This window comes from Eleginops maclovinus, chromosome 22, assembly GCF_036324505.1.
Source record: "Eleginops maclovinus isolate JMC-PN-2008 ecotype Puerto Natales chromosome 22, JC_Emac_rtc_rv5, whole genome shotgun sequence".
In the NCBI taxonomy this organism is placed as follows: domain Eukaryota; kingdom Metazoa; phylum Chordata; class Actinopteri; order Perciformes; family Eleginopidae; genus Eleginops; species Eleginops maclovinus.
In genome coordinates, this window is record NC_086370.1 from 7,811,162 (window position 1) to 7,834,639 (window position 23,478).

Below are 23,478 nucleotides of genomic sequence, written 5' to 3' on the forward strand. Positions count from 1 at the left end.
GTTTTATCACAAAAGCCGAACTAAAGTGACCTACAGTTTTGTGCCAGACTATTACTCTCCTTGGCTGGAAGAAGGGACTTCCTTGAGTATCAGTTGGTTGCCAGGCAGCCTCACTGTGACAACAGAACTTCAGGTTTTTGAACAGATTAAACAAATGTGATTATATGTGTTGCTGGTAGGAGGATTTGTTTTACGATTACAGCTGTTTCTCTCAGTGTGCTTAGCCAATTGGCGACTGGCTGCAGCTTCATATTTATCAGACAGATGACAGTGGTTTCATCTCCTCCTCTAGCTCTCTGCAAGAAAGCATGACACGGAAGGAGCAAACTATTACTTTAAGATACATTAGAATAAGTTTCAACCTATCCTTTTATTCACTATGATGTAAAATGATCCGTAGCTACCTTCCCTAATGCTAATGCTGATCATTTATGGTGTTGGGTGCAAACATGGGCCCAGTCAGCAATATGTATTATTCTCTTGGGTGTGTATTTTCTGTCCTGTCTGAACTGTCTTCTCTTTGTCTCTCTCCTCCTCTTCTCGTTGCCATGCCCCTAGACTCAGGATGTAAATCCAGAAGATGTAAATGTAGAGAATGAGCCTTGGTATAGATTCTTTTCAGAGATGGAGTTTGAAAAAGGGGTAAGTGGTCGCTGTCTTAAAAATGGCAGTATATTTTATTGCATGTGATAACATCCATGTTCCAATAATGCCTAAACAAACTGTGTCTGTCTAAAAGGATACTCCAGTTCCCAACTTCACTTGCAATATTGTTCAGAATATTGTCTTTATTTGTCAAGCACATGAAAAAAAGTGACGGCATGTACAAGAGAAAACGTGTTTTCCTCTTGAACTAAATGTACTACCATGTGTCCCATCGGCAGGGCCTAATGAGACCGCTACTGATTTTATGCATCCCTATTCTTTCCTATTTTCCTTTTAAATATTCACTGTTTTTTTACGTATATCAGCAATCCTTTATTTTATTTCAAAGTACTGTATATAGATGCTGTCATTCCTTATCATCACTTGTCTCTGGTCGTGTTCTATAAAGATCTATTTTAGACCTCTTTAAAAGTGTCAGCAATGTCTCTGTCTGTGATGCTGAGTGAGCAACAGCTCAGACAACAGACGGTCTGACATTATCTGTGGCTTTATTTACTTCGGATGATTGTTGATAGGATTCGTAATCCTCCAGTGGTAGCACAGGTGTCCATGATGAAGGATCAGTTAAGTGATCACAGTACTGTTTTTCACCATCCTATTTCCTTTACAACAGGCTCTTGATATCTCTTGCCTCAACCCCCAAGAGAAACACATTGTTTTGATCTTTTGTGTGTGCTCTCTGCCAGCTACAGTACATATCATAACACTGAAGGGCCTGGCAGTGGTGGAAGGAGGATTGATATCCTTTACTAAAGTAAAAGTAATAACACAACCCTTAAAATATTCACGTAGAGTACAATATCTGTATTTAAATCCATATCTAAGTTGAAGTTTGCAAGTAGTATCAGCGAATTGAAGTTTAAGTGTCAAAGTAGTAGTAAGTAATAGTAGGTAGAAGTAAAACACATTTCCCCATTTTATGTGATGTTTTGGATCCATACCACAGCTTTTTTTTTAAAGTTCAAACTATAGAAATGCTTCAATGAAATCATTGTATTTTTTGTAGCTTTACCACCTTCACTCAACCCTTCCTCAACAAATCTGGAGATAAGCTACATGATTCACTGGACAGGAAGGAGGTTTAAAACAAATCTAATTAAGCTGTTAGAAGAAACAGTTAAATGTACAATATTCAGCTCTGAGGTGTTGTGGAGAAGAAGTAAATGTTTAATATGTACTTATAAAGTGAAAGACAAAAATCCTTACTGTACTACTTGAGTACAGTACTTGAGTAAATATTCCACCACTGTGCAGAAATCACTCTTCACTTGGAGAGGCTGCATCAGTCTCCAAAGAAATTCCCAGGCCCTAGATATAATACCTGCTGCCTGTCTGCTATCTGGTTTATTAACCAAAATACCCAAACGGGCGCAGGCATGTTGCAGCAGTATACTGTGTCATGCCAGATCCATGCCTCGGGCCTCGGTTGGCACCAGCTGAGCTTGCCACTGGCCGCCCACAAGCAGATGTTGCTTCTCCTCACCGCCACACCCTGGATCATATGAGGTGGCACCACAAACTCAACATGAGGTCATGTCCTAGCATCAGCCAGACGCAGAGGCAGGGTCTCCTGTTCCAGGTTAGGGTATATGTGGAGGAGGTTTAGCAGTGGAGGCGACCGGGCGGACTCTGTCTCATGGCAGCCTGGATGTTTGCCAGGCTTGATGACTGGCTCCTGTTTAATGTCAAAGTCACTTCTAAAGCTGCACCTGGTATGCGCAGTATTTGACCTTAAGGCCCAGCCAGACACTCTGGCTCATTGGAGTTTGATTGACATATCGGTACTGAGTCTGTATTACCGAAGGGCTGATATGTCTGGAGGTCTGCAGGAACCACAGTGCTCAGTGGTTTAACAGAGATATAGGGCTCTGTTTTAGTTAGCTCTTATTCTTATCAGGCTTGTTATTACAAATATAAGCAATGAAAGGCATAAGAAAAACTTAGCTGGAATGGTATTGCCTGGTAACAAAAACCCATAAAAATCTATGTAAACTCCATTCAGTTACATCTTCTGGTATAATATATCTCTACCGAAAAAAGAAAACTCAGCACAGTTTAAACAATGTGTTATGTATGCATATAAATCTGCCTACTTTTTAACATTACACCTTGCCCTGACAGAAACAAACTTAAACTTATATACAAATAAAATGTAAAAATAATTGAGAAAAACTAAACAAAACCAGCATAAGCACTCTTAAAATATAAAACAAAACTTAAATGAATTACTATTTTCTCTTCAGTTAGTCTTGTTCTTATCAGGACGTTTATAGTAAACTAAAATGAAAATTTAAGCAGAGACAAATTTTGACCAAAATAAAAAACACTACCCTTAAAAAACAAACATAAATTGTACGATATTTCCTGGTTAAAAAACAAATCAAAATGTATTTATGTAATTTTCAGTTAATTTATATTTTATGCAGTTAATTTATATTTTATGCTATATTATCTCACTGCCAACAAAATGAGACCGCATATTTGTGTCACTTCTGTAACTCAAACTAAACGTAGAAAACCAATTAAAAGTTTTATAACCATGATGCTTATTATAAACCTATTAACTACTAATTAAATCTGAAGGAGAAGCATCTTGAGAGTATTCACAGTTCCTCTGATCTTTAGAACATCTTCTCGTGTCAACTAAAGGCCTCTAAAGAGCGGGCTTAGTAACACAGTAGATAATCCTACAAGACTGCACTATGTTCACTTCTTCTTTATCCCCCTCCTGTCAAATCATCCTTCCTTGTCCACCGGCGGCCACTCCCGGTCACCTAATAGCCACTGACTGACACCTGTGTTTATTAATCAGAGTAATGGTCCTCTTGATTAATATTAACAAGTTCTGGGTTAAGTCCGGAAACACACTCGGTGACAGTTACGGTCAAACATAGGCTCATTGATATACATGGCTAGCTGGAATTCCACGCATAGCTCCGGTCAGGAAGAGCATTTCGGCCTCCTGCAGCCTACAGAGTGACTCCATCTGTCAGGCACATGCTGACGCGGGGGGCTGCTGCCACACTGTCTCAGCGCTGAGTTACACACACCATCCACCGCCACCTGACAGATTCTAAAGGAGGCCGCTCTGTAAGCCCGCCAGCTCATTGTGCGTTCATATTTAACCTCTACTGCACACTTAGCTTGTTACCTTTAAGCATTTAGCCCAGATCAGATGGGGGGGGGAGCACGCGGCTATAACAGGCCCTTCACACTGGGGGAGCTGTTTGTTTTCATGAGTACATATCAACACAAATACGGTGCTGCCTGGAAAGAATGAGATTCATGTTACCATGACCTACTCATGATCGCTATTTTGAATATGAAAGCAGCTCTGAGTGGCCGGGGACACCTGTTAGGAAACATGCACAGGAAATTCTGCAGAAACGTTGTCATCGGTGTTCCACTGACTCACAGAGGCCGGCGCTCCTGTCCATATACAGCTTCCAGAGTTCCATCCTTTATTGGTCTGTATCTGATAACAGTTTCAGCACATCTCTTTACTCTAGGTCCTCTCTTGATGTCATAAGCTTGAAAAGTGTCTCACAGCTATGGGATGTTAAATGAGTAGGATTTATTTCAAAGTTTTTTATATAAAGTCAAAGTTCATTAAGTGACACTAATCAGGCATCTTGTAAATAACCAGATTAAGATTCCATTCCTTTACTCCAGAGCCTTCCATGCTTGTTTCCTGTTTACTTTCCACTGATGCTGTGTGTGTCAAGCCCAATTACCCAGGGGGATGCAAGAGGACACTATCCTCTCCCCCTGATATCAGTACAGGGGGGGGGATACAGGACGAGGAAGAGCTGCAGATTATTCAATGACACTGGCGTGTTCCCCCAAGCCGACATGGAACATTTGGCTTTATAAATAGATGAGACTATAGACCTGGCAGCCTGATGTTCTGCTCTTATAAAGATCGGCATTTATTCTGAAGGTTATAAATGATCATCCTGCCCTGGCAACTAAGTGCAGAGGCATGTTGTGGCTGTGGAGAATGCTCCTTGTCTGGACATCGGTGCGTGGAAGCGGAGCCTTGGCCGCGCCGTGGGGAAGTGGATGTGGTATTAGCGGCAGGGCCAGGCTGGCTGGGATGGGGATTGTGCAATCGTATTTGCAAACAACACTTGCGCTCTTATTCATAGTGCCCGTGTCACGTCTGTTATTTTTACCTGCTGTGACGTATGAAAAGAGGAAAGCAACAGAAACAGCGGGCTAAAATTAGTTTGCTCTAAACCATTCAAACTGCTAGTGGGTGCTGAGAGACCACCCCAGTGTTTTGAGGATAATATCTGCTTGGAAACACACACTACTTTTACTTTTGTGTCCATTCAAACATTATTCACTCACTTTAATTGTGCTTGCAGCTTATTTCCTTTTGTCTTTGTGCTCTTTGTCTTTATAACAGTGTTATAAAGTTCTGTTCCTACAGTGTTTTATCAGTGAGCGTTTGTGTATGGTTTTGGCTCTTTAAGTGTGTGTGTGTGTGTGTGTGTGTGTGTGTGTGTGTGTGTGTGTGTGTGTGTGTGTGTGTGTGTGTGTGTGTGTGTGTGTGTGTGTGTGTGTGTGTGTGTGTGTGTGTGTGTGTGTGTGTGTGTGTGTGTGTGTGTGTGTGTGTGTGTGTGTAATTCGGCCTGCTTACACCACCAGCTGGTTAATTGTCCCCCGGTCTGGTCCACTGGTAATGTGTGACTCAATACCAGACAAAAGAGACGGCTTCACTGCGAGACAGCAGCCCATTGGCTGAGCCTGTGACAGCCCCCTCCCCGCATGGGTGCCCCCTGACCGTTTGCACGCCCACTCCCCCCCCCCCTTTCACTCTCCTCACTGCCGCTTGTTTTCTCCAACTTGCATGCAGGCCAAAACACACGCTTTACTCCTCCATGCCAAGCCCAGTCCAGAGGAGCTGAGAACCCCGGCTGCTCCAGACAAAAACCCAGAGCGGAGAGAGAGCGGAGGAAAAGAAGAGAGAGTCTGACCATAGCTAATGCTCCTGCCTCTGTTATAGCTGGAGGAGACCTTCCTGTGGATCTATCAATGACTTCTTTGTTTGGTTTGTTGCAGAGTGCCCCCTCTTTCAGCCCCCTGGAAACAGCCTCCGACCTGCAGCAGTAGTAAGTCCATGCCTCCTTTTTATCCAATACTTGGACTCTGGCTTCCTCCTTCCTGCATGCTGATGATCATTTAGGGCATGTTATGGGATAAATGTCAGCGACAGATTTCTCCACCCTGTAGTGCTCGCCCACCCTCAGCGGTGGGGACTCCTGATTCCTGAGGAGATCCTGATAATAAGGCAGAAAGCTCTCAGAACAGTGTGTCCTCTGTCTCTATTTCATGGTGTTTTTGACGGGGGCAGGGTGGTTGTAGGTTGGAGACATGCATGCTATGTGGGGATTTATTTAAAGACAGCAACCTGGATGTCAGTGGGATAGAGGGAACTTGCTCAGCTGCTGCATAACTTAAAAACCGTTATCTTCTTCTGAATGGGTGTGTGTGTGTGTGAACAGAACGGTGAGCGGCAACTGGATTATGAAAGAGGATGCTGGCTGCTTCTAAAACAAAGCTTAGCAAGCCCTTGATCTTTCTTGTTTTTGTCCGATGAGATTGACATCTTCTATTTTTGTTTGCGTAATAAAATGTAAGGAATTTAGGACCGAGCCACCGTGAGCGTCTCCGCTGCAGCCCAGGGAAAATAAACTTCCTCCCTCCATTTCTGCTCAGAACTTTCCATCTGCTACAATCATTATGTCATCGCAGCCGAGTGTTTGAGGAAAAAGATTCCCAATCCCACTTTTTTTCATTCATTGATTTGTTGGTATTTTGGGAAGGAAGAGGCTCCCGGTAGAAGTTCACTCAACCAAACTTCTCAAAGGAAACCTCAAGTCATAAACTAACTTCCTTCAAAGGCACATATGTTTATGGCAGGATGGGGTTTGTTTGAAATCAGAGAACATTCTTGTTTATATATCATTAAAACTGTAAAATGTAAATCCATATGTGTCAGTGTAGTGACATTAGATGAATTAGGTCAAAATGTGTGTTTCAGGCGTTGCTAAGTAATAGCAAATTGTTTGTATGGCCTCACAATAAAAGCTGTGGTGATACTCCACGCTCAGCCACTGGCATTTAAATGAGCTCCTCATCATTCCAGATAAACATTACCGTTAATTATAGCATTCAGGCGGCATACTGTCCATTTAACCTGAACCTTCCCAAGAGATTGCCCTTAAACCTCGCATGGCTCCTGTCCTGCTGACTTCCTGTCTAGCATTTATGTGAATTCTTAAAAGTGACCTAGAACCAACATGATTTTAACGGTCTCCGGAGTCAGCCGTGCACTCACACAGCTATGAAAGAGCTTTTTGTGTCGAGGTCGTGAACAAGGCGAGTAATGTATCCATACATTTGTGCAAGCTTGTAAAAAAACTGAGACTTGGCACAACTGCAGATGTAAAAACACTTTTGGAAAATACATTTCCTGACGCAAGTGAAAATGTGTTGTTTTTTTTAGATGATACCTGAGTCTGAGTCAGTTTAATGACCGTGTTTGTCTGCACGAATAAAAGGAGCAGCGTGAGCAACACGTGAGCAGCATGTGAAACAGAGTAAACCTGACAGTTGTACAGGTGCATGGCAGGAGCTGATGCACCATGTGGGAATGTTCAGAGAATATTTTTAGCAATGTGTCCCTTTGGCCTCCCTGGAATGCCAAGATATGTATGGTAGCTAATGCCTTCTCTCCACAGCCTCCAAATTCTGCACTTTTCTTGCTCAAGTTTTTCTGTTTCTGATTATTCTGTCTCCCACAAGTCTGCTAAGCCAGGAATTACCTCAAGATATGCTAAACAAGAACCATATGAGAGCTCGTTACCCAATTTGTGTGCCTCTGGTTATCATAAAACACATGTAACTGAACCCCTTTGAATGAATTTGACTGTGTTTAATTAGCTGTCTGCGTTCCTTTCACCGCTGTCTAGCTCCTCGAGCAAGTCTGGACACAGCGAGGTGGAGAAGGACGGAGGATCATCCTCGAGTGAGCCTGGGGCTCCAGAATGCGACCGCCATGTTTACAAGAGTGTCCTGGAGGGCGGCGACATCCCCTTACAAGGTCTACGGGCCCTAAACAAGCGCCAAGCGAGCTGCTCCTCCTCTAAAGGTAGGACAAGAGCCACTTCATACGTGTGGCCAGTAGACAGGTGTGTGAATGTTTATGGATGTGGAGGCTAGACCGGACAGCGGGCCATTAAAGGTCTTTCCTGGTGAGACAAATCAATTAGCAGCGGACACGTGGAGCCACTCAGACAGGGATACATGTGTTTCCGTTTACCTTTCCATTGGAATCCACACATTTTTCTTTTGCTCCCAGACCTCACAGCATCGAAGCATTCATTCGCCCCAGCAGCTTCTTTTGATTTATTATTGGTTTCCATCAAACGTGTACCGGCCATCTGCTTTGGAAAACTCACTGATGGAGTGAGGTTGTCCCGCTCAGTCGATGGAAGCTAACCTTGGAGAGTTTCCCCCACCACCACCCCCCTCCCACCCTCACCTCTTGCTCCAGTTGTGAGCAGCCAGTCGCTAGGCAGGCTTAGGGCAAGACTCCAGAGCGTTCCAGTGCCAGGGAGCGGAGGGCCAGAGAGGGGATGGATGAGGAGGGACGGACGAGATAAACAGACAGGGGTGAGATAAACAGGAGGGACACAGAGGGTGGGAAGGCATGAGGAAGTCAGCTGTCAGAGTGAGGTCAGGGGCTGGAATGCCTGCGCACATGGCTGGGGAGAGAAAGGCTGGGGGAGGAGAGATGTAAGGTAGATAAAGGAAGGGACAGCGTGACTCATTATATGTCATTACATTAGGTCTGGGAAGACAAGCAGCAGACTTGAGAAACTAAGAGGAAACGTTTAGTACATTTCCACAGATATGGATTTGTAAGACAGTTGCTGTACCCAGTTTAAGTGGGAATAAGCAGTGCATTGGGCACAGTCAAGTGACTAGCACGCTCCTTTATTAGCCCTCTGCCCCAAAGTGCCAGAAACCAAACACTTCATCATGTGTTTCTGTCTTGTGCTCCTGAAATGAGAAAATATCAGTTTTATTCTTTGAAGAACTGAGCCTCCTCAAGGGCTTATCAGACTCCCAAGTATATCTAGTTTACTTCCTGAGTGTGTGTTCTTTCTGCTAGATATGACAGATGGGTCAGAAGTGTCTCACAGCATGTGAAAGTGTTGTGTCACTTCCGTGTTCCATCTGTGGCGCTGTCACGAGTGTACAATCGGGAGGAACTGATCATAGACTGCATATAGGAGCTGACGGGAGTATTTTGGTTTGACAGTCATATTTTACTGGGCAGGTTGACTCAGGATACATTTTTAATTTACGACCGTGTAGGGGAGCAGAGTATTAACAGGGGCGCTACAGGGCATTTATCACTGCAGCCGCCTGTCTTATTTCTAAAAGTAGCAGAATAATATGTCTTGGAGGTTAAAGAGGGACAGGCAGTTGTCATGTGGTGGAAAAAATATGAATAAGAAGCAGAAAAGATTGAGTTTATGGAATTGTACCGCAGTCCATGTTCATATATGACCTCCAACATCACATAACATTTCATGGCATATTGCTGTTTTAATACTTTATGTTCCACTTTTCATATTTCTGTTTTGGTAATATTGACAAGACACTAAATTTCCCCTCGTTTCATTTTTATAAAGCATAATTCTTCCCTGCAGCACCTTGCTGTTTAACATCTATTACTTGATGCACAGAGCATCCAGTGTGTTTCCTCTTCTCATCTACTTTGAATGTAACTCAGACCTTACTTCAGAAATGTGGCTGACTATGTTCTGTGTGATCCTGTGACCATTGTAATCTAATATGTTGTTTATTCTGTTGTCCTGCATGCTTGCCAGTGGATTATAAAGGTGGGAATGGCTATATTATTTCACCCTGCTCCTCTGTAAATAGTCGATCGGTTCTTGCCAGTAATGCAATAGGTAACCAGTGTAAGAGTATGAAGCCTCTTTCTGCTGCCAAAGCCTGCATACCCCAAATCCTGCCCTCTAAATTCAAGCCCAAGCTGCTGCCGCCCAGTGGTGACAGTCAGGAGAGCAGGACTAAAGCTGTCCGCCACCCAAAGGCCCACAGCTGTGAGGAGCTGTACACGGGGCCCTGTGACACAGACTTTTCCGGAGCAGAGGAAAGGGAGAGCAGGCCTTATGCAGACTCCAACTCAGACCGCTTCAGGAATGTTTCCCCCTCAATCAGGAGGAGCGCTTCGGAGTTCTCCAGCCTGTACAAGAGCATGCACCACATCCAGCGGCCCACCTCGGCCGGCTGCAGCCCCAGCAGCAGCGTCCGCAACCTGGCCTCTCTTTTCGAGAAGTCAAAAGCCGAGGGGGGGGAAAGGTCAGAGGCGGACATTCCGCGGGAGGCAGTGTCGTCACGGGTCAGCAAGTTTGAAATGATCATCCAGCGGTCCAGCTCCGCACCCAGCCGCTCCTCCTCACTGCCCACCCTGCACTCCGGCCACAGCCCCGACCACAGCCCCGCCCTCCTCTTCATGGCCTCTGCAGTGTCAGCGGAGTCCCTTTTGGTAGCTGACGCCACCCAGATGGACCGCTGCACCCCAGTGGAGGCAGAGGGCAAGAGATATGAGAAGGATGCCTCTTCACCCGGCGGCACCTCCTCACAGGAAGGACATGCCAGGAGTGAGTCGCCCTCTGAGGCAGAGGTGGAGCAGATCCTCAGTAAAGCCCCAGAACTGATCTACCACCATGAATCAAAGAGTCCCTCCTTGCAGCTTCTAGCCTCTCCGCAACACAACCACCTCCACCACCCTCACCAACACCATCAGCTGCTCAAACCCAGCAAATGCAAAGGCTCTTGCCCCGCCTCCTACACCCGCTTCACAACCATCCTTAGGCACGAGCGGCAGCAAGCCACCAGCCACAAGGAGAGGCCGCCCTCTGTGGAGAAGAAGACCACGCTGCCCGGGAACCTCCTCCTCATGGGCCCCACTCCCTTCCGGTTACGGAAAAACCTGCAGTCCCACCAAAGCCGCAGGACCCTGTTAGCCACCAAGGTGACAGCGAGCAACCAAAGGCCTAGCACTTTGTCCCCCGAGCCCAGGCCCCTGATCCCCCAGCGCCTGTCCTCCCTGGAGGTCCTGGAGAGGCTGGGAAATGGGGAGGGGAGCCCCATGGACCGTCTGAGTAACGGGCAGGGCTTGGACGCCAACGGGAACCTCCTGCAGCTGCCGGCCGCTCACCGCAGAGGTGGCTATCTCCATCCCTTCACCACTCCCCCCCCCTCTGTGATCACTCATTTATCTCGACTCTCTCTTCACCTTGTGTCCCTTTTTTCTCCACAAAGTGACACCGCCGCCCCCCCCCCCATCTGTAGTCTGTGTGCTGTGTTTACAGAGAGCCTCCCCATCTCATTGTGTGCTGTTTGCTGCTCTCCCATGTTTCACTGTGAATGAGTATCAAAGCCCCTCAGGGACTGTAGGAGGTTCAGGCAGCTTTTGGTAATGTATATCTCCTGGTGACATCAGATTTGAGTTGTATGCAAGAGTGCTAGAGCCTGCATAAGCATTACATCGAGCCAGAGCAAATTCAGCTTTATTGCATCCTTACGGTGTGAGATAACTGTAGATGGAAAGTGGTTTTTGCCTATTTTTTTTATCCACATTTGTTCATTACACTGAATTTTAAAACCTTTGCCTTAAACTCCCAGCATTCCTCTGTAATGTTTAAGCGGGATATTTCAATACAACATTGCATACGCTCTCTCAAATTGATGTCTCACCGTGTCTGTATCTGTTTTTATTTTTCTGTTTTCGGAACAACTTTCATCTGCCATCTTCCATTCTTTCACCATGAAGGGTTTGTTTTTAGAGAGGATGTTCCCTGATTGGATTTCTTTAAACAGTGGCATCAGACACAAATCTGAGACATTGATAGTTATTCTTTAGGGCACGGAATGAAACATCTCTGGTTGTGTGTGGGACAAATGAAGTCATGGAGATATCTAGCTAAAGTTGAGTAAACTAACGGATGATTGCTTGATTAGTAATGTCATGTTTTTTCTTTTGGCCGAGACACAGTAGGTCTCATATTTTCTTTTCCTGCATTTTATTTTTCCATGAACACACATCGGATCATTCTGTGTTCATTCCTACGTGCATGCAGGAATACTTTGGCTTTTTGGATGCGTGTGTGTGCTTTTGTTTTTTGAGATTATGGTGTTCATTCAAGGCATGCTTAGTTGTATTTATTGTATTTTTTCATCTGAATTAAGGTGGTGACTGCAATATCATCATCTTCTATTTGAAAACTTTAGTTCTTTGAGTTGTTTTTGCCTATAGAGTGAAAGATCTTCACAGCGTAATCTTCCTTCTGTCTCTGTTTCAGACTCGTCCCCAGTTCTCGGGGAGAGCCAGGATGAAGTAATGCGGAGGCGCCATGGAGACAAAGAGGTAAACTTTTAGAAACTCAAGCCAAACTTTCCTAAATAACACCCAGCTGACAATGCTTTATTCAAAAGAGCTGTGTTATGAATGAGGAAACCATTTATTATACATAACAGAGAGTGTGTCACATGAATAAAAGAGCAGAGGAGACCCATATCTGCAGGGAACAAACACTTCCGTCTGGTTTCCTGACAGAAAATCTTGGAGGAGCAGCGGCGGCTGAAGCGGGAACAGGAAGAGGCTGACACGGCGTCGAGACGACACACAGGCATTGTCCCGACGCACCACCAGTTCATCACCAACGAGCGCTTCGGAGATCTGCTCAACATCACAGATAACACGGAGAAGAGGAAATCAGGCGTAGAGGTACAACACTGCGCCCTCTCTTATCCCTGTGTAAGCAGGAAAAAAGCAGCAGATGCTTTGTCAGTTTGCGTGTGAGTCAGGCTGTGGGGGGGGGTTGACAGTGGGGTTGCTACAGACACAGATGGCTTTCTCTTCTGGGTCAACAATTCACAGGGAGGAGAGCAGTGATGGGAAGCAGAATATGAGTGGGTGAATTTATCAGTGAATATCCAGACTGCCCTCTGCTCACCAGATACAGATCTCTACTGTTCCCTTTAAACCTTGGTTTAGTCCTCACAAGGGAGATTGTGCTGCTCCTCTTATTATTGCTCCTTTTCTTTTTACAATTACCCCAATATTTTAATAAAAAACAAATACAGCTTCAACATGAGACAGTAACGTCCATTACCTTCAATATCCCCTGTATTCAAGTATAGTAAACCAGACCATAAATAAGAGACAGAAATAATAAGACACATTTCGTTTGTCATGAAAATGTGCTTTCATGTGTCCTTTTTGGATTTATATACGTGTAACTTTTAGAAAACTTGCTTTTTTGATATTTTGCTGAAATAGTGAAAACTGTAACAGATAATCAAGGAGGAATTCAGGTACCAGCCCCCTCCCCCAGCCCGACTGCTCTTGAAGGAATTTGCAAGATCCCAGTGTGCCCAAAAAACCATAACCAGGAGTCTCTATCGAGATGACTCATGTGTCTTAACTAGTTGTAAACTCTGATCAAACTAGTCAGCGCTGATCAAATATGAATAAAGATTTTATTAGATGTTAATCTTAGAAAGGTATTTGGGGGTACTGATAGTTGTAAATGAGAACGTTTCCTCCAGCCAATGGGTTAGTTTGGGCGCAACATTTTTCAACACATTGTTGGGGATACAAACGTTCTCATTTTACGGCAGTAACTGTCTCAAATGTGTTTTTTAAAACATTAGAGGAGAGAAATAGCAACTGAATCTTGATCAGAGTTTAAAAGCCGTGATCGACATTGCATTAGAGACTCCTGGACTCTGATTGGTTGTCGGAATTCTTGCTTAACCAATAAGGAATACAAAGTGAGGCAGGGGGACGGTTAACCCTAACCCTCATGCAACATCGTCAGAATGTAGTGACAGTTTTATTCAAATATCACCCAAAAGCTTTATTAAAGTTACAAGGTGCAGCTTAAATTTACCCTCTGGAGATGAAAAGACAAATGTCTGCCTTTTGCACACAAAAAGTACAAAAAATGTCAATGTCACTGGTATCAGTTGCAATCTTGTTGTGTTTGCTGAGGTGTGCCTGCTCCCTTGGCAGGACGCTCTGACAGTAAACAACCCCCGGGAGTTTCTTATTGAGCATGCTCCAGAGGACAAGTAACCCAGTCAGTCACAAGCACCTCGTTCCTGTCATTATGACAACATTAATGCTCTCACGGGGCACAGGAAGGATAGCTCCGGCAGATTTACAGCTCACAACACATTCCTCAAAATTATTTTCCCAATACACAAACATCAGTGTGTAGTTACCAAAAAGTGACAGAGATGTGAGGGGAGTGATTGTGAGTCTTTACACTGACATTACGATTTCAACAATAGAATCTGCATGTCTGTAGTTGTACATTTTAAGTGAGTGACTCATTTTTATCATATATCTTTTCAGAGAACTCCGGCTATGGCTCGCTTCGACTTCAGAGCCGAAACCCTAAAGTGAGTAATCTTTTATAAGACGCACGAAAAACGCTTCGCTGCAGAGATGTTGAGTGTGATTGCATGACGGCTAGAGGTATTTAAGAGGCTGCTTTTATATGTGCATCTTTAGTAGACTTTACATATGTGCAGACCTTGCTAAAATAATCTTTGTGTTGTATTAAAATCTATCTTATAGGCGGGGTTAGTTACATCTGACAAAACTCATCTTACAATCACAGGAAATCCTGGCGCTTCCTGTCCCTTCCACATTTGACTAACTGATCTCTTTTGAACATTTGTAGGGAGTTACCTTTTCAGAAGGGAGACATCATCTTCATCATACGACAGGTGGATCAGAACTGGTATGAAGGGGAGCACCACGGAAGAGTTGGCATTTTCCCCCAGAGTTATGTAGAGGTATGCAACTTGTTTTTTGAAATTTTTTTTGAAGTTTTTCTCCGTTCATAATTTACATGTATTTCAGTAGAGATATCCTCTGCAATCTGCAATCAGGTAATTCCTGATTGCAGTGTTGGAGGAGTTGTGCATCATCACTCTGCTTCACAGTGTGTTCTCTTCTGATTCACTTACTCAGTAATCATGTGTTTCTGCAGCTCCTCCCCCCCACAGAGAAAGCCCAGCCAAAGAAAAGCGCCCAGGTGCAGGTTCTGGAATACGGAGAGGCTCTCGCACGCTTCAACTTCAACGGGGACACGGTGGTGGAGATGTCTTTCAGAAAGGTATGGGGGGGGAGTAGAGCAATCAGAAACTCATTGAAGGAACTCTCAGGATGGTTCCATAGATCTAGACGCTTTAATGCTTCTCTTCTCGTGTTTATGAACCAACGACTCTGCGCCTGCAGGGGGAGAGGATCACGCTGATTCGCAGGGTTGATGAAAACTGGTATGAAGGTAAAATCTCAGGCACCAACCGCCAGGGCATCTTCCCCGTCACATACGTAGAGGTGAACAGACGACCCCGCGTCAAAAACGGCGTGGAGTACCTGGACCCCCCGGTCAGCCAGTCGCCACAGCGCAGCCTGAATGCTTCCCCTCAGGTAAGGACCCGAACTCGTCCATCAAGCGTGGAAATACAAATCATGTGAATCCTCCTCTATGTTCACCATGACCCCCACCTTCTCATTTCTACATGTTTTCACCTGCCGTTTCCTTTTCTTCCTCTCATCCTCGTTTCCATCTCCTCCAACGCTGCTCCTTTAAGCTGTACCGTAACCGTCTGACCACCTCCCCCCTGCCCCTCCCTCGCTCCCCCCGCCGCTCCGTGTCCCCTGGGGTCCACGCTATCTCCTCTGAGTGGATCTCCCTGACGGTGGGAGGCGGGAGCCCCCCCGCCGCACCCACCCCTCCCCTGCCGCCACTGCCCACCGTGTCCTACCGCTGCGGCGAGTACCTGCCCCCGCCCTTCTCCGCCAGCCCCGTGCCCCTCATCAGCGGCAGCCCATACGGTATCTCACCCATGGCCTCCCCATCCGCCTCCCCTCTACCCCCGCCTTACCCGCCCAGACCAAACTCAACCACTCCCTTCCTCACGTTCACCCCGCCTCAGGGGGAGGACTTCCTGCGCTTTCGCCCCAGCATGAGCCCCTGCGGAGGGCCGGTGCTGGAGGGCTGGTTGAGGGGGGAGAAGGAGTTGACAGATGGGGAAGGCGCAGAGGGGGACAGGCGAAATAGCCCTGCAGAGGTATCTTCCGCATGGTGTGCAGTGTTGCATCATGGGCTTTTGGCCTCACTGTAACTCTCTAATAAGATGTTAGTTCTGAAGCTGATATCTGTGTGTGAGTGGGACTAACTGGTAGATGAAACCAGAAGTGGATTCTGGGATGAATAGGGAGACTGAATAAGCACACTGCTTGACGCTGCCAGTCTGCATGGTGTGTGTGTGTGTGTGTGTGTGTGTGTGTGTGTGTGTGTGGTGTGTGTGTGTGTGTGGTGTGTGTGTGTGTGTGTGTGTGTGTGTGTGTGTGTGTGTGTGTGTGTGTGTGTGTGTGTGTGTGTGTGGTGTGTGTGTGTGTGGTGTGTGTGTGTGTGTGTGTGTGTGTGTGTGTGTGTGTGTGTGTGTGTGTGTGTGTGTGTGTGTGTGTGTGTGTACTAACATGCGAGTGTTTCTGAGTGTTTAGAGGGTGCGTTTCAGGTGTCTTGGCTTTAGGAGGACTGTAAGAGGAGCTATTTTTCTGGCATTCAAAGGATTTATTTAAGTGTCTTCCTCTTCATAAAACCCAGTCTTTGGTTGCATGTTGTTGTTCTGCCTTGAAGAGGTGTGATGCCATTGGAGTTTGGAAGTTTATTTAGGACAGTGACATATTTATTAGTCAGTATTTATAGGTTTCACATGTTGGCTTGTGTTTCAAAAGCTGCTGCGAGTTGACATTTTCACCTACAGGGTAACGCAGCCTGACTGTAACCTCAAGTATGGCCATGTTTACAGCAGGTGGATGCATGGTGCGGAGCTTTAGGGGAAACGTTTTATTTTGAATGTCCTTGCTGATTTGACCTGTTTGTGTTGCAGTTTGTGAGGAATGAGGCTGAACATCATGGACGCAGCTCCAGAAGCCCTGTGATGCTGTTCGACATCCAAGACAACAACAACGTTAACTCGTTTGCGGTAAGACGGAGCACAGTTCTCTCAGACCTCTATTCGAGATTTACAAAAGTACTCTGTAGTTTGTTTAGTGACTTCATAATCCGTCTTAACTTTTAACCCGTCACCTTTCATATAACTCATCCCTAACTTCATCATGACGTCCTCCTTTATGCTAGATATTTAATCTGTGATATGCTGAGATATCACAGATTAAAAGAGTAGTTTGAAAATAAAAGATTTGCTTTTCTGCTGAAAGTTAAATGAGAGATCATCCCTCATGTAGGTCTGCTCAGTACAAAGCTGGAAGTAGTGGTTAGCTTAGAATCAGAATCAAGTGTATTGCCAGGTACGTGCACACATACAGGGAATGTGATTTGGTGTCTGGTGGTGTCAACATAAACAATCTAAGAAAATAAGTTGTAAAAGTAAATCAAACATATAAAGAAGTATTATTATTATTAGCTTAGCATAACAAAACATTGGGAAACGGCCAACTTGCTTTGTCCATATTTTATAGAATTCAACTATCAGTGCCTGAAGATTTCAAATGATCACATCACGTTCATGTTTTTTGTTGTGTGTTTGATTTTTACAAAAAACATTGGATTTGGAGGTTAGCTGCCACACATCTGAACAAGAGATTCTGGAAGGGTATAAAGGTTTGCAACATTGGCCCTCCCCATACACACAGCTCCCTGTAAAACTGCTAGTCGTTAAATTTACAGTAGTACTTCACATTTTTTTCCCAGCTTTCAGTCTTTATGCTAAGCACAGCTAACTGGCTATTCATTTGAGCTTCATATTGAATGGACAGACACAGCAGAATAAATCTTCTCCTCAAACTCTCACCCAGAAAGCGAACAAGAGAACCCATGAGTATATTTACCAAAGCTATTTCCTGTAGGCTGTACCTATCACCTTCCCCCTAATACTGCATGCTCATAATGAATGGTATCCTGTGAAAAAGTGAACTAATGTTTCATGTTTCCTGTCTACATGCTCTCTTCATGCCTCTCCTCCTGGGCTCCACCAACGTCTCCTCTGCTTTCTCTCCCGGCTTTTAACGGATCACTTCCTTTTCTGCCTTGCTACTTACTGGGCCTACCTTCCTGTCTCGCCCTTCACCCCCCCCTTTCCCTCCCTTTCTAACTCCTCACCTCCCCCACCTCGGGGGCCTCCTAACTGGACTCCTTTGGGGCCGCTGTCTGTCTCTCTCTGACGACTTCACCTCCTGCTCCTAGGAGGCAGTGTGTAATGAGATCATGAATATAGCTGAGACCTCGGTGAGGTATTGCAGCAACCTGTCCCACCACCCTCATGACTCTGTCCATAGACTGCACCCCCACCCCAGTAAACAATCTCTCATCATTTCCCAGCAACCCCTGTCCCACAGCAGTAGCCCGGAGCCGAACCGTCTCAGCTGTGGAATGTGAGTGAATCTATGTTTTACTTCCACAGCATGTTTTTTTGTTATTTCCTTTGTGGTTTAACATTCTATGATTTGTAATTCCTGCTGAACGTATCCTTCCATCCTGCTCCAGTTTCCAGGCCCTGTACAGTTATGTTCCTCAGAACGAAGACGAGCTGGAGCTGCATGAGGGAGATCTGGTCAGCGTCATGGAGAAGTGCGATGACGGTTGGTTTGTCGGTATGTGCTTGCAGGCCCTCGGGAAACATTCCTCAGAGACGCAGTTACACTCACTGTGTCACATTAATCTGTACAGGGTTTCTGCTGAATGACAGCAAAGGACTGCACACGTGCTTTGTGCATGCTCAGGGCAGAAGTAGAGTGGTTTTCACCATGTCACATCCTTCCATATAGGGTTTCTAGAGAATGAGAGCACAGGATTGAGTGTAATGTACATAAGGCTTTGCACTTAATTTTAGATATGCTTCAAGCTACCAAAGGAAGTGTTCTCACTGGATGTGTCGCTAAGATCTTCACATGTATCTGTTTTGGAATTATATAAAAGAAAGAGGCAGATTTATTTCCTCAACTTTATACAAACTACCATCCATTTCCTGCCTTTAGCTTAGCGAGGCTTCCTTAGCGTCAGCTAAAGCTTAAGCTGTCTTTGTTTAAGCCACCAACTAAATGTATTGATGTTAAACCACATTTCACAATTCATTTCATGAATAAAATAGACATATTACATCCAGTCTAGTGGGAAGAGGATATGAATCCTTCCAACTCACAATTTTCTCCGTCTGTCTTTTCTCATGGTCCCCTTTTAGCTATTTGTTGTTCTTCAGTCAATTTCATTTTTTCATCTCTGCCTGATTCTGTCCCAGTATCAGCCATAACCAAAAGATATAATGTCAAACATAATAATATGCTCCTGCTTCCTTTTAAAGTGGACTTATTCTGCATTTTGGGGTTTAACCTTTCCTGTAGTGTGTTATATAGGTGTTTGTGCATGTAAACGGTCTGCAAAGGCTAAAATCCCCCCCCCCCCCCCCTGCAACCCAGGTTAATGTGCTGCTCTCTGATAAACTGACCCAGGGACAGGCCTTTAGAATATCTTTAGGGAAGTAGCCAATCCTCTTGCTAATGGTGTTGTTAGCTTGTGTTGGTCAGATAGAGGCATCAATTGATACTGTTTCATAACCAGTTAAAACGTGTAATAGTAGTTTTAAATATGTTTATTTTTAGGTCAAGTTTTTATAAATGTAATGTGAGAAAACATCCTTTTAGTATCTTTTGCCTGACCCATGTTTCTCTTTCTGTTTCTCTACAGGTACTTCAAAGAGGACGAAACAGTTTGGGACTTTCCCTGGGAATTACGTGAAGGAGGTGAAACTGTAAAGGTGTCTAACGCGGCTGTAACACATGGTTGCCTGGGAAGCTTTAGAAGTCATTACTATCGCGCATGGCTGTTGGTTAGCATAGTCATTTAGCCGGGCGAATCCATTTTGTCTGGGAAAGTGATCGGTTCGGCCTGAGGTATGTCAGACTACAGGGGGGGCGGAGACAGAGGCCGCTCTCTGCCCAGTCCTCAGCATGGTGTACACCTTGAGCACATTTTACACACTTCTTGACAGAAATCGTCCGTCTCCACATGTGGAATTTCTCCGTGAAAATCTACCACAAAGTAGCTTTTATTGTACAGAATAACAGCTTCCATGTTGTCCATGTAATCTACAGTACGAGTGTTCACGTAGCACGTCAGTCCGGGGGCCGGCAGCAGAGCAGTGTATGGATTAAAGAGTGGATCTTGTTTCTTGAACGCAACCTGGGAGGATTCAGAATGTTGTTTTATGGGACGTGTGTTTGGAGCTGTTTGTCATTAGCTACCTTTCAGGAACAGAGGTGTTTATTATGATTAGCTAAGTACAAACCAAGCCTCTGCTTCCAGAAGAAAACCTACAGTGTTTGGATCAATATATGTATGAATTTTACAGGAAATGTTACTTTAGATCTGAGAAAATTACTTAAAATAAGTGTCCTCTTGAAGTTGAAATACTCAGCCTTGTGTTTGATGACATTTTACTTTGTTACATTTCATGAATCATCAAGAAGTCAGTATTTTCAGAACATCACAACCATTACAGCTCAGTGTAACCTTAAGCTATAGATACCTGTTCAGTATTGCCTTTACTTTCTATTCAAAGGGTGTATATTACGATTAATACTAAAATGTTGAAGTGGGATATTAGCTTCTCTTTTCCCAAGTAACCACAGCGAACACAAATACAGGACTGTGTTGCATGTCGGATGAAAGTGAAGAGAAACTGTCCATATGCACATCCTATATGTTCAGAATCTATTTATTTGACATTTAATAGAAGTGTTTGCTGAATGCTGGAGTCTGTAAGGTAGCTGGTGGTGAACGCTTTGCTCCAGCGCAACCACAGACAGGCGTGGTAGCATGTAATTCCTGTTGGGTCATTTAGGGAGATTCCAAGTAACAACATAATAGTAGATTAATCACCCAAAAAACTAAGTCATGTTTTAAGAAAAGCCAACAAGGTGTCTTAGAAAATAATCGTACTGATTTTGTAAAAGCATATTGAGATTTTAACCATGCCCTTACTGACGAGATGTATGTTTTAGCCATGTAAATGTGTACAGAAACTTTAAGAGGCCTTCCAAATATGGCTACATATTTTCATATGTTCTGACTTGGATACAGTTAGTGGAATGATTTCAGTAATAAGGTCAGCATGCACTGTAGAAATCAATCACATTGGAGCATGAAACACTATCAGCCATCGCCTGAATGTTAGCCACCGTTAGCTTAAAGCAAACAGACGTGATGACAGGGTGACTGTCTGCTCTCTGAGCTTTAATAACTCCATGTTAGAAGATGGATTTTCTATCCTGCTATCAGAGCATCAGAGCTCCCACACCGCCGGCACCGTCAGATTCCGTAACAGACGCCACATGTCAGAATAGATCCTGTAGGCTACACGCACAGATGGAAAGATGATAGCTATTGTTCTCCTCTGCTCCTGTTTCATCAAATTCCTTGTTGTCGTCAACCGCTGCACTTTGCTCCTCAATCTCTAGCGGAGCTGTCAAGTAGCACTTGCAAATAACTTTTAGCACGTGTTACGACCTGCTTGGGCTGGCAGACAGATGCAATTTGTAGGGTGATTGCTTAGTAGGTATTTTCAAGGGACAGTTCACCCCAAAAATATATATCTTTCCTCCTCCCAGTAATGCTTTTTGTTGTATCAATCTAGATGGCTTTGGGGCTAGCGTTGGAGATATTAGCCTAAAGGATGTCTGCCTTCTCTCCAATATGATGTCCAATATGATGGAGAGATGGCACGCTTGTGGTAAAAGTGCCAATAAACTCAAAAGCAGGGTATCTTTCCAAAAAGCAAGACCCGGTTACTCAAGATAATCGAATGACCTTGTTGTGAGCAGTTTCATGTAGGAACTGTATTGTTTATATGGTCCCTCTGTTAATGGACGATTTGCTATCCTTAACTCATACAAGCTGGCTAACTATAGCATAGCGAAGATGATGCCAGTATCTTTGCTTCTCAGACTAGCTTCCTGCTTCCTTCTGTGCGGCAACACAGTTATTGGGTGTAGTTTGGTAGAAAGAAAGTAGTTCCTTCATGAAACTACTCAAAACATGGACTGAATGTTCTGCAAAGAGTGCTGTCTGGTTCCTTTATGTAGTGAGAAGGCAGACATCTTTACGGTTGAAATCTGCAGCACTGGGTATCTCACAAACTCTACATTTGAAATGATGAATAGCATTACAGTTAAGAGGGATAATATGTTGTTTTTATTTCTGAGTGAACTGTCCCTTTAAAGACAGTTTTAGACTGAAGTCAGATCATTTCCCCAATCCACACATTTCTAATCAAACGGTGCCAGACTATCTGAAGGCCTTCCTTTTAAGTGTAATGTGAAGTTTTGAAACATAAAACAGCAGCTCTCACTAAATCTAAAAGTGTATGTTTACTTTATCTTCATTAATTTCTTGATGTTTTGGCTGCAGTTGTGCAGCAATGATAAACATTGACCTGATTGGAACATGGTTTGAAACTGAATGTGGATACCATAAGTGATACATGAAGTTTAATAATCGACAAAGTGCATTAATTTAACAAACATTAGTAGCAATCAGTGTTTGCTGTTGAGACAAATGAAGGAGTTTCTTCCTGTCACCACTGACAATTTTGCCAACAATAACAAAGGAATGTTTTCTCAAGATAACACGCTGCATTATGGGTTTGCCTGTATAGCACTGATATAATATTCAGGTATTTTGTTACACCACAAAGCATGTTTTTCCCTCCACTGCTGGCTAAACATTTGTATTCCTGTGTAACTCCGGCTCGGCTAATGTGCTCAGTTGCTGGGAGTTTGTTGGGTTGACTCGTTAAAGAAACACACTATCTGATGGATTAATATACATTCACTCATTTAGTCACAACACAACTCACTCTAGATTGTCTCGTGCTCCAGAAAACATCACAGGATGTATGAATGTATGAATATATGACTGTGGCGCAATGCATACATATGTAAAAATGCAGACTATTAGGCAGCATGGCACACAGAGGATTGTAAATATGTAAAATAAAAAAAAGGCTGCTGTCACTTGCAGCGGTTTATTTACCTGAAGGATTTTTTTGGCTGAAGCACAGAGTGGACGTTACCGAGCACAGGAAGTTTGACGCATATGAACATTATGCTGCCATTTGTGACGATCATATTGCCTTATGTTAGATGCAAAATTGTGCCTCATTTTCATTCATTTCTTTGGGGAGTATCACTGAAATGTATCCATGACATATTTAATTCAACCATGGTTTTCCCATTAGTCCTAGTCTCTGTGATGGGAGGACATCTTGTCAGTTACTGTACCTAAAAGTGTGACACAATGCTTTAAACGTAATGATTAATAATCATAAGAACGGACTGGTTTGAGACGCACAACCTGCAACAGGTTTGGTTTGTTTGCTTCATTTTTGCAGTGCTGTTACATTGACAATATTAAAATAAAGATACTATACACTGCTGTGACTTCGGTATTATGCAATATTTAATAAACCGTTTAAACCATTTGTTGTTTTGACTGTTTTGATTTCTAGGCAGAGATCTGAATGATATCAGAGTGGTACATTTAACATTTTGCATATAAATGCTAATAGGGTAAAGTCATGCAGCAGTATAAAAGTTTATGAGCATGTAAAGACACATTCTCTGTGGATGTGTAATGAGCAGATGCAAATTCATGTGAGCTA

The 23,478-nt window shown here is 44.0% G+C and overlaps 1 protein-coding gene across 3 annotated transcripts in view; it reads left to right on the plus strand.

Annotated features, from left to right (window-relative positions):
- LOC134858581 (sorbin and SH3 domain-containing protein 1) overlaps window positions 1-23,296 on the plus strand; it is a 45,688-nt gene extending 22,392 nt beyond the window's left edge. For 2 of the 3 annotated variants that reach the window (XM_063874547.1, XM_063874546.1), the window contains exons 14-27: window positions 559-642; window positions 5,734-5,783; window positions 7,647-7,825; window positions 12,078-12,142; window positions 12,332-12,502; window positions 14,138-14,184; window positions 14,469-14,583; window positions 14,781-14,906; window positions 15,029-15,223; window positions 15,388-15,867; window positions 16,693-16,788; window positions 18,009-18,196; window positions 18,309-18,415; window positions 19,506-23,296. In XM_063874547.1, coding sequence (XP_063730617.1) covers window positions 559-642; window positions 5,734-5,783; window positions 7,647-7,825; window positions 12,078-12,142; window positions 12,332-12,502; window positions 14,138-14,184; window positions 14,469-14,583; window positions 14,781-14,906; window positions 15,029-15,223; window positions 15,388-15,867; window positions 16,693-16,788; window positions 18,009-18,196; window positions 18,309-18,415; window positions 19,506-19,573 — 1,971 coding nt within the window. In that variant the 3' untranslated portion in view covers window positions 19,574-23,296. Of the gene's footprint in view, window positions 1-558; window positions 643-5,733; window positions 5,784-7,646; window positions 7,826-9,575; window positions 10,941-12,077; window positions 12,143-12,331; window positions 12,503-14,137; window positions 14,185-14,468; window positions 14,584-14,780; window positions 14,907-15,028; window positions 15,224-15,387; window positions 15,868-16,692; window positions 16,789-18,008; window positions 18,197-18,308; window positions 18,416-19,505 lie in introns of all 3 variants that reach the window. The other variant, XM_063874548.1, reaches the window with a different exon arrangement.
- The last annotated feature ends 182 nt before the right edge of the window (window positions 23,297-23,478 follow it).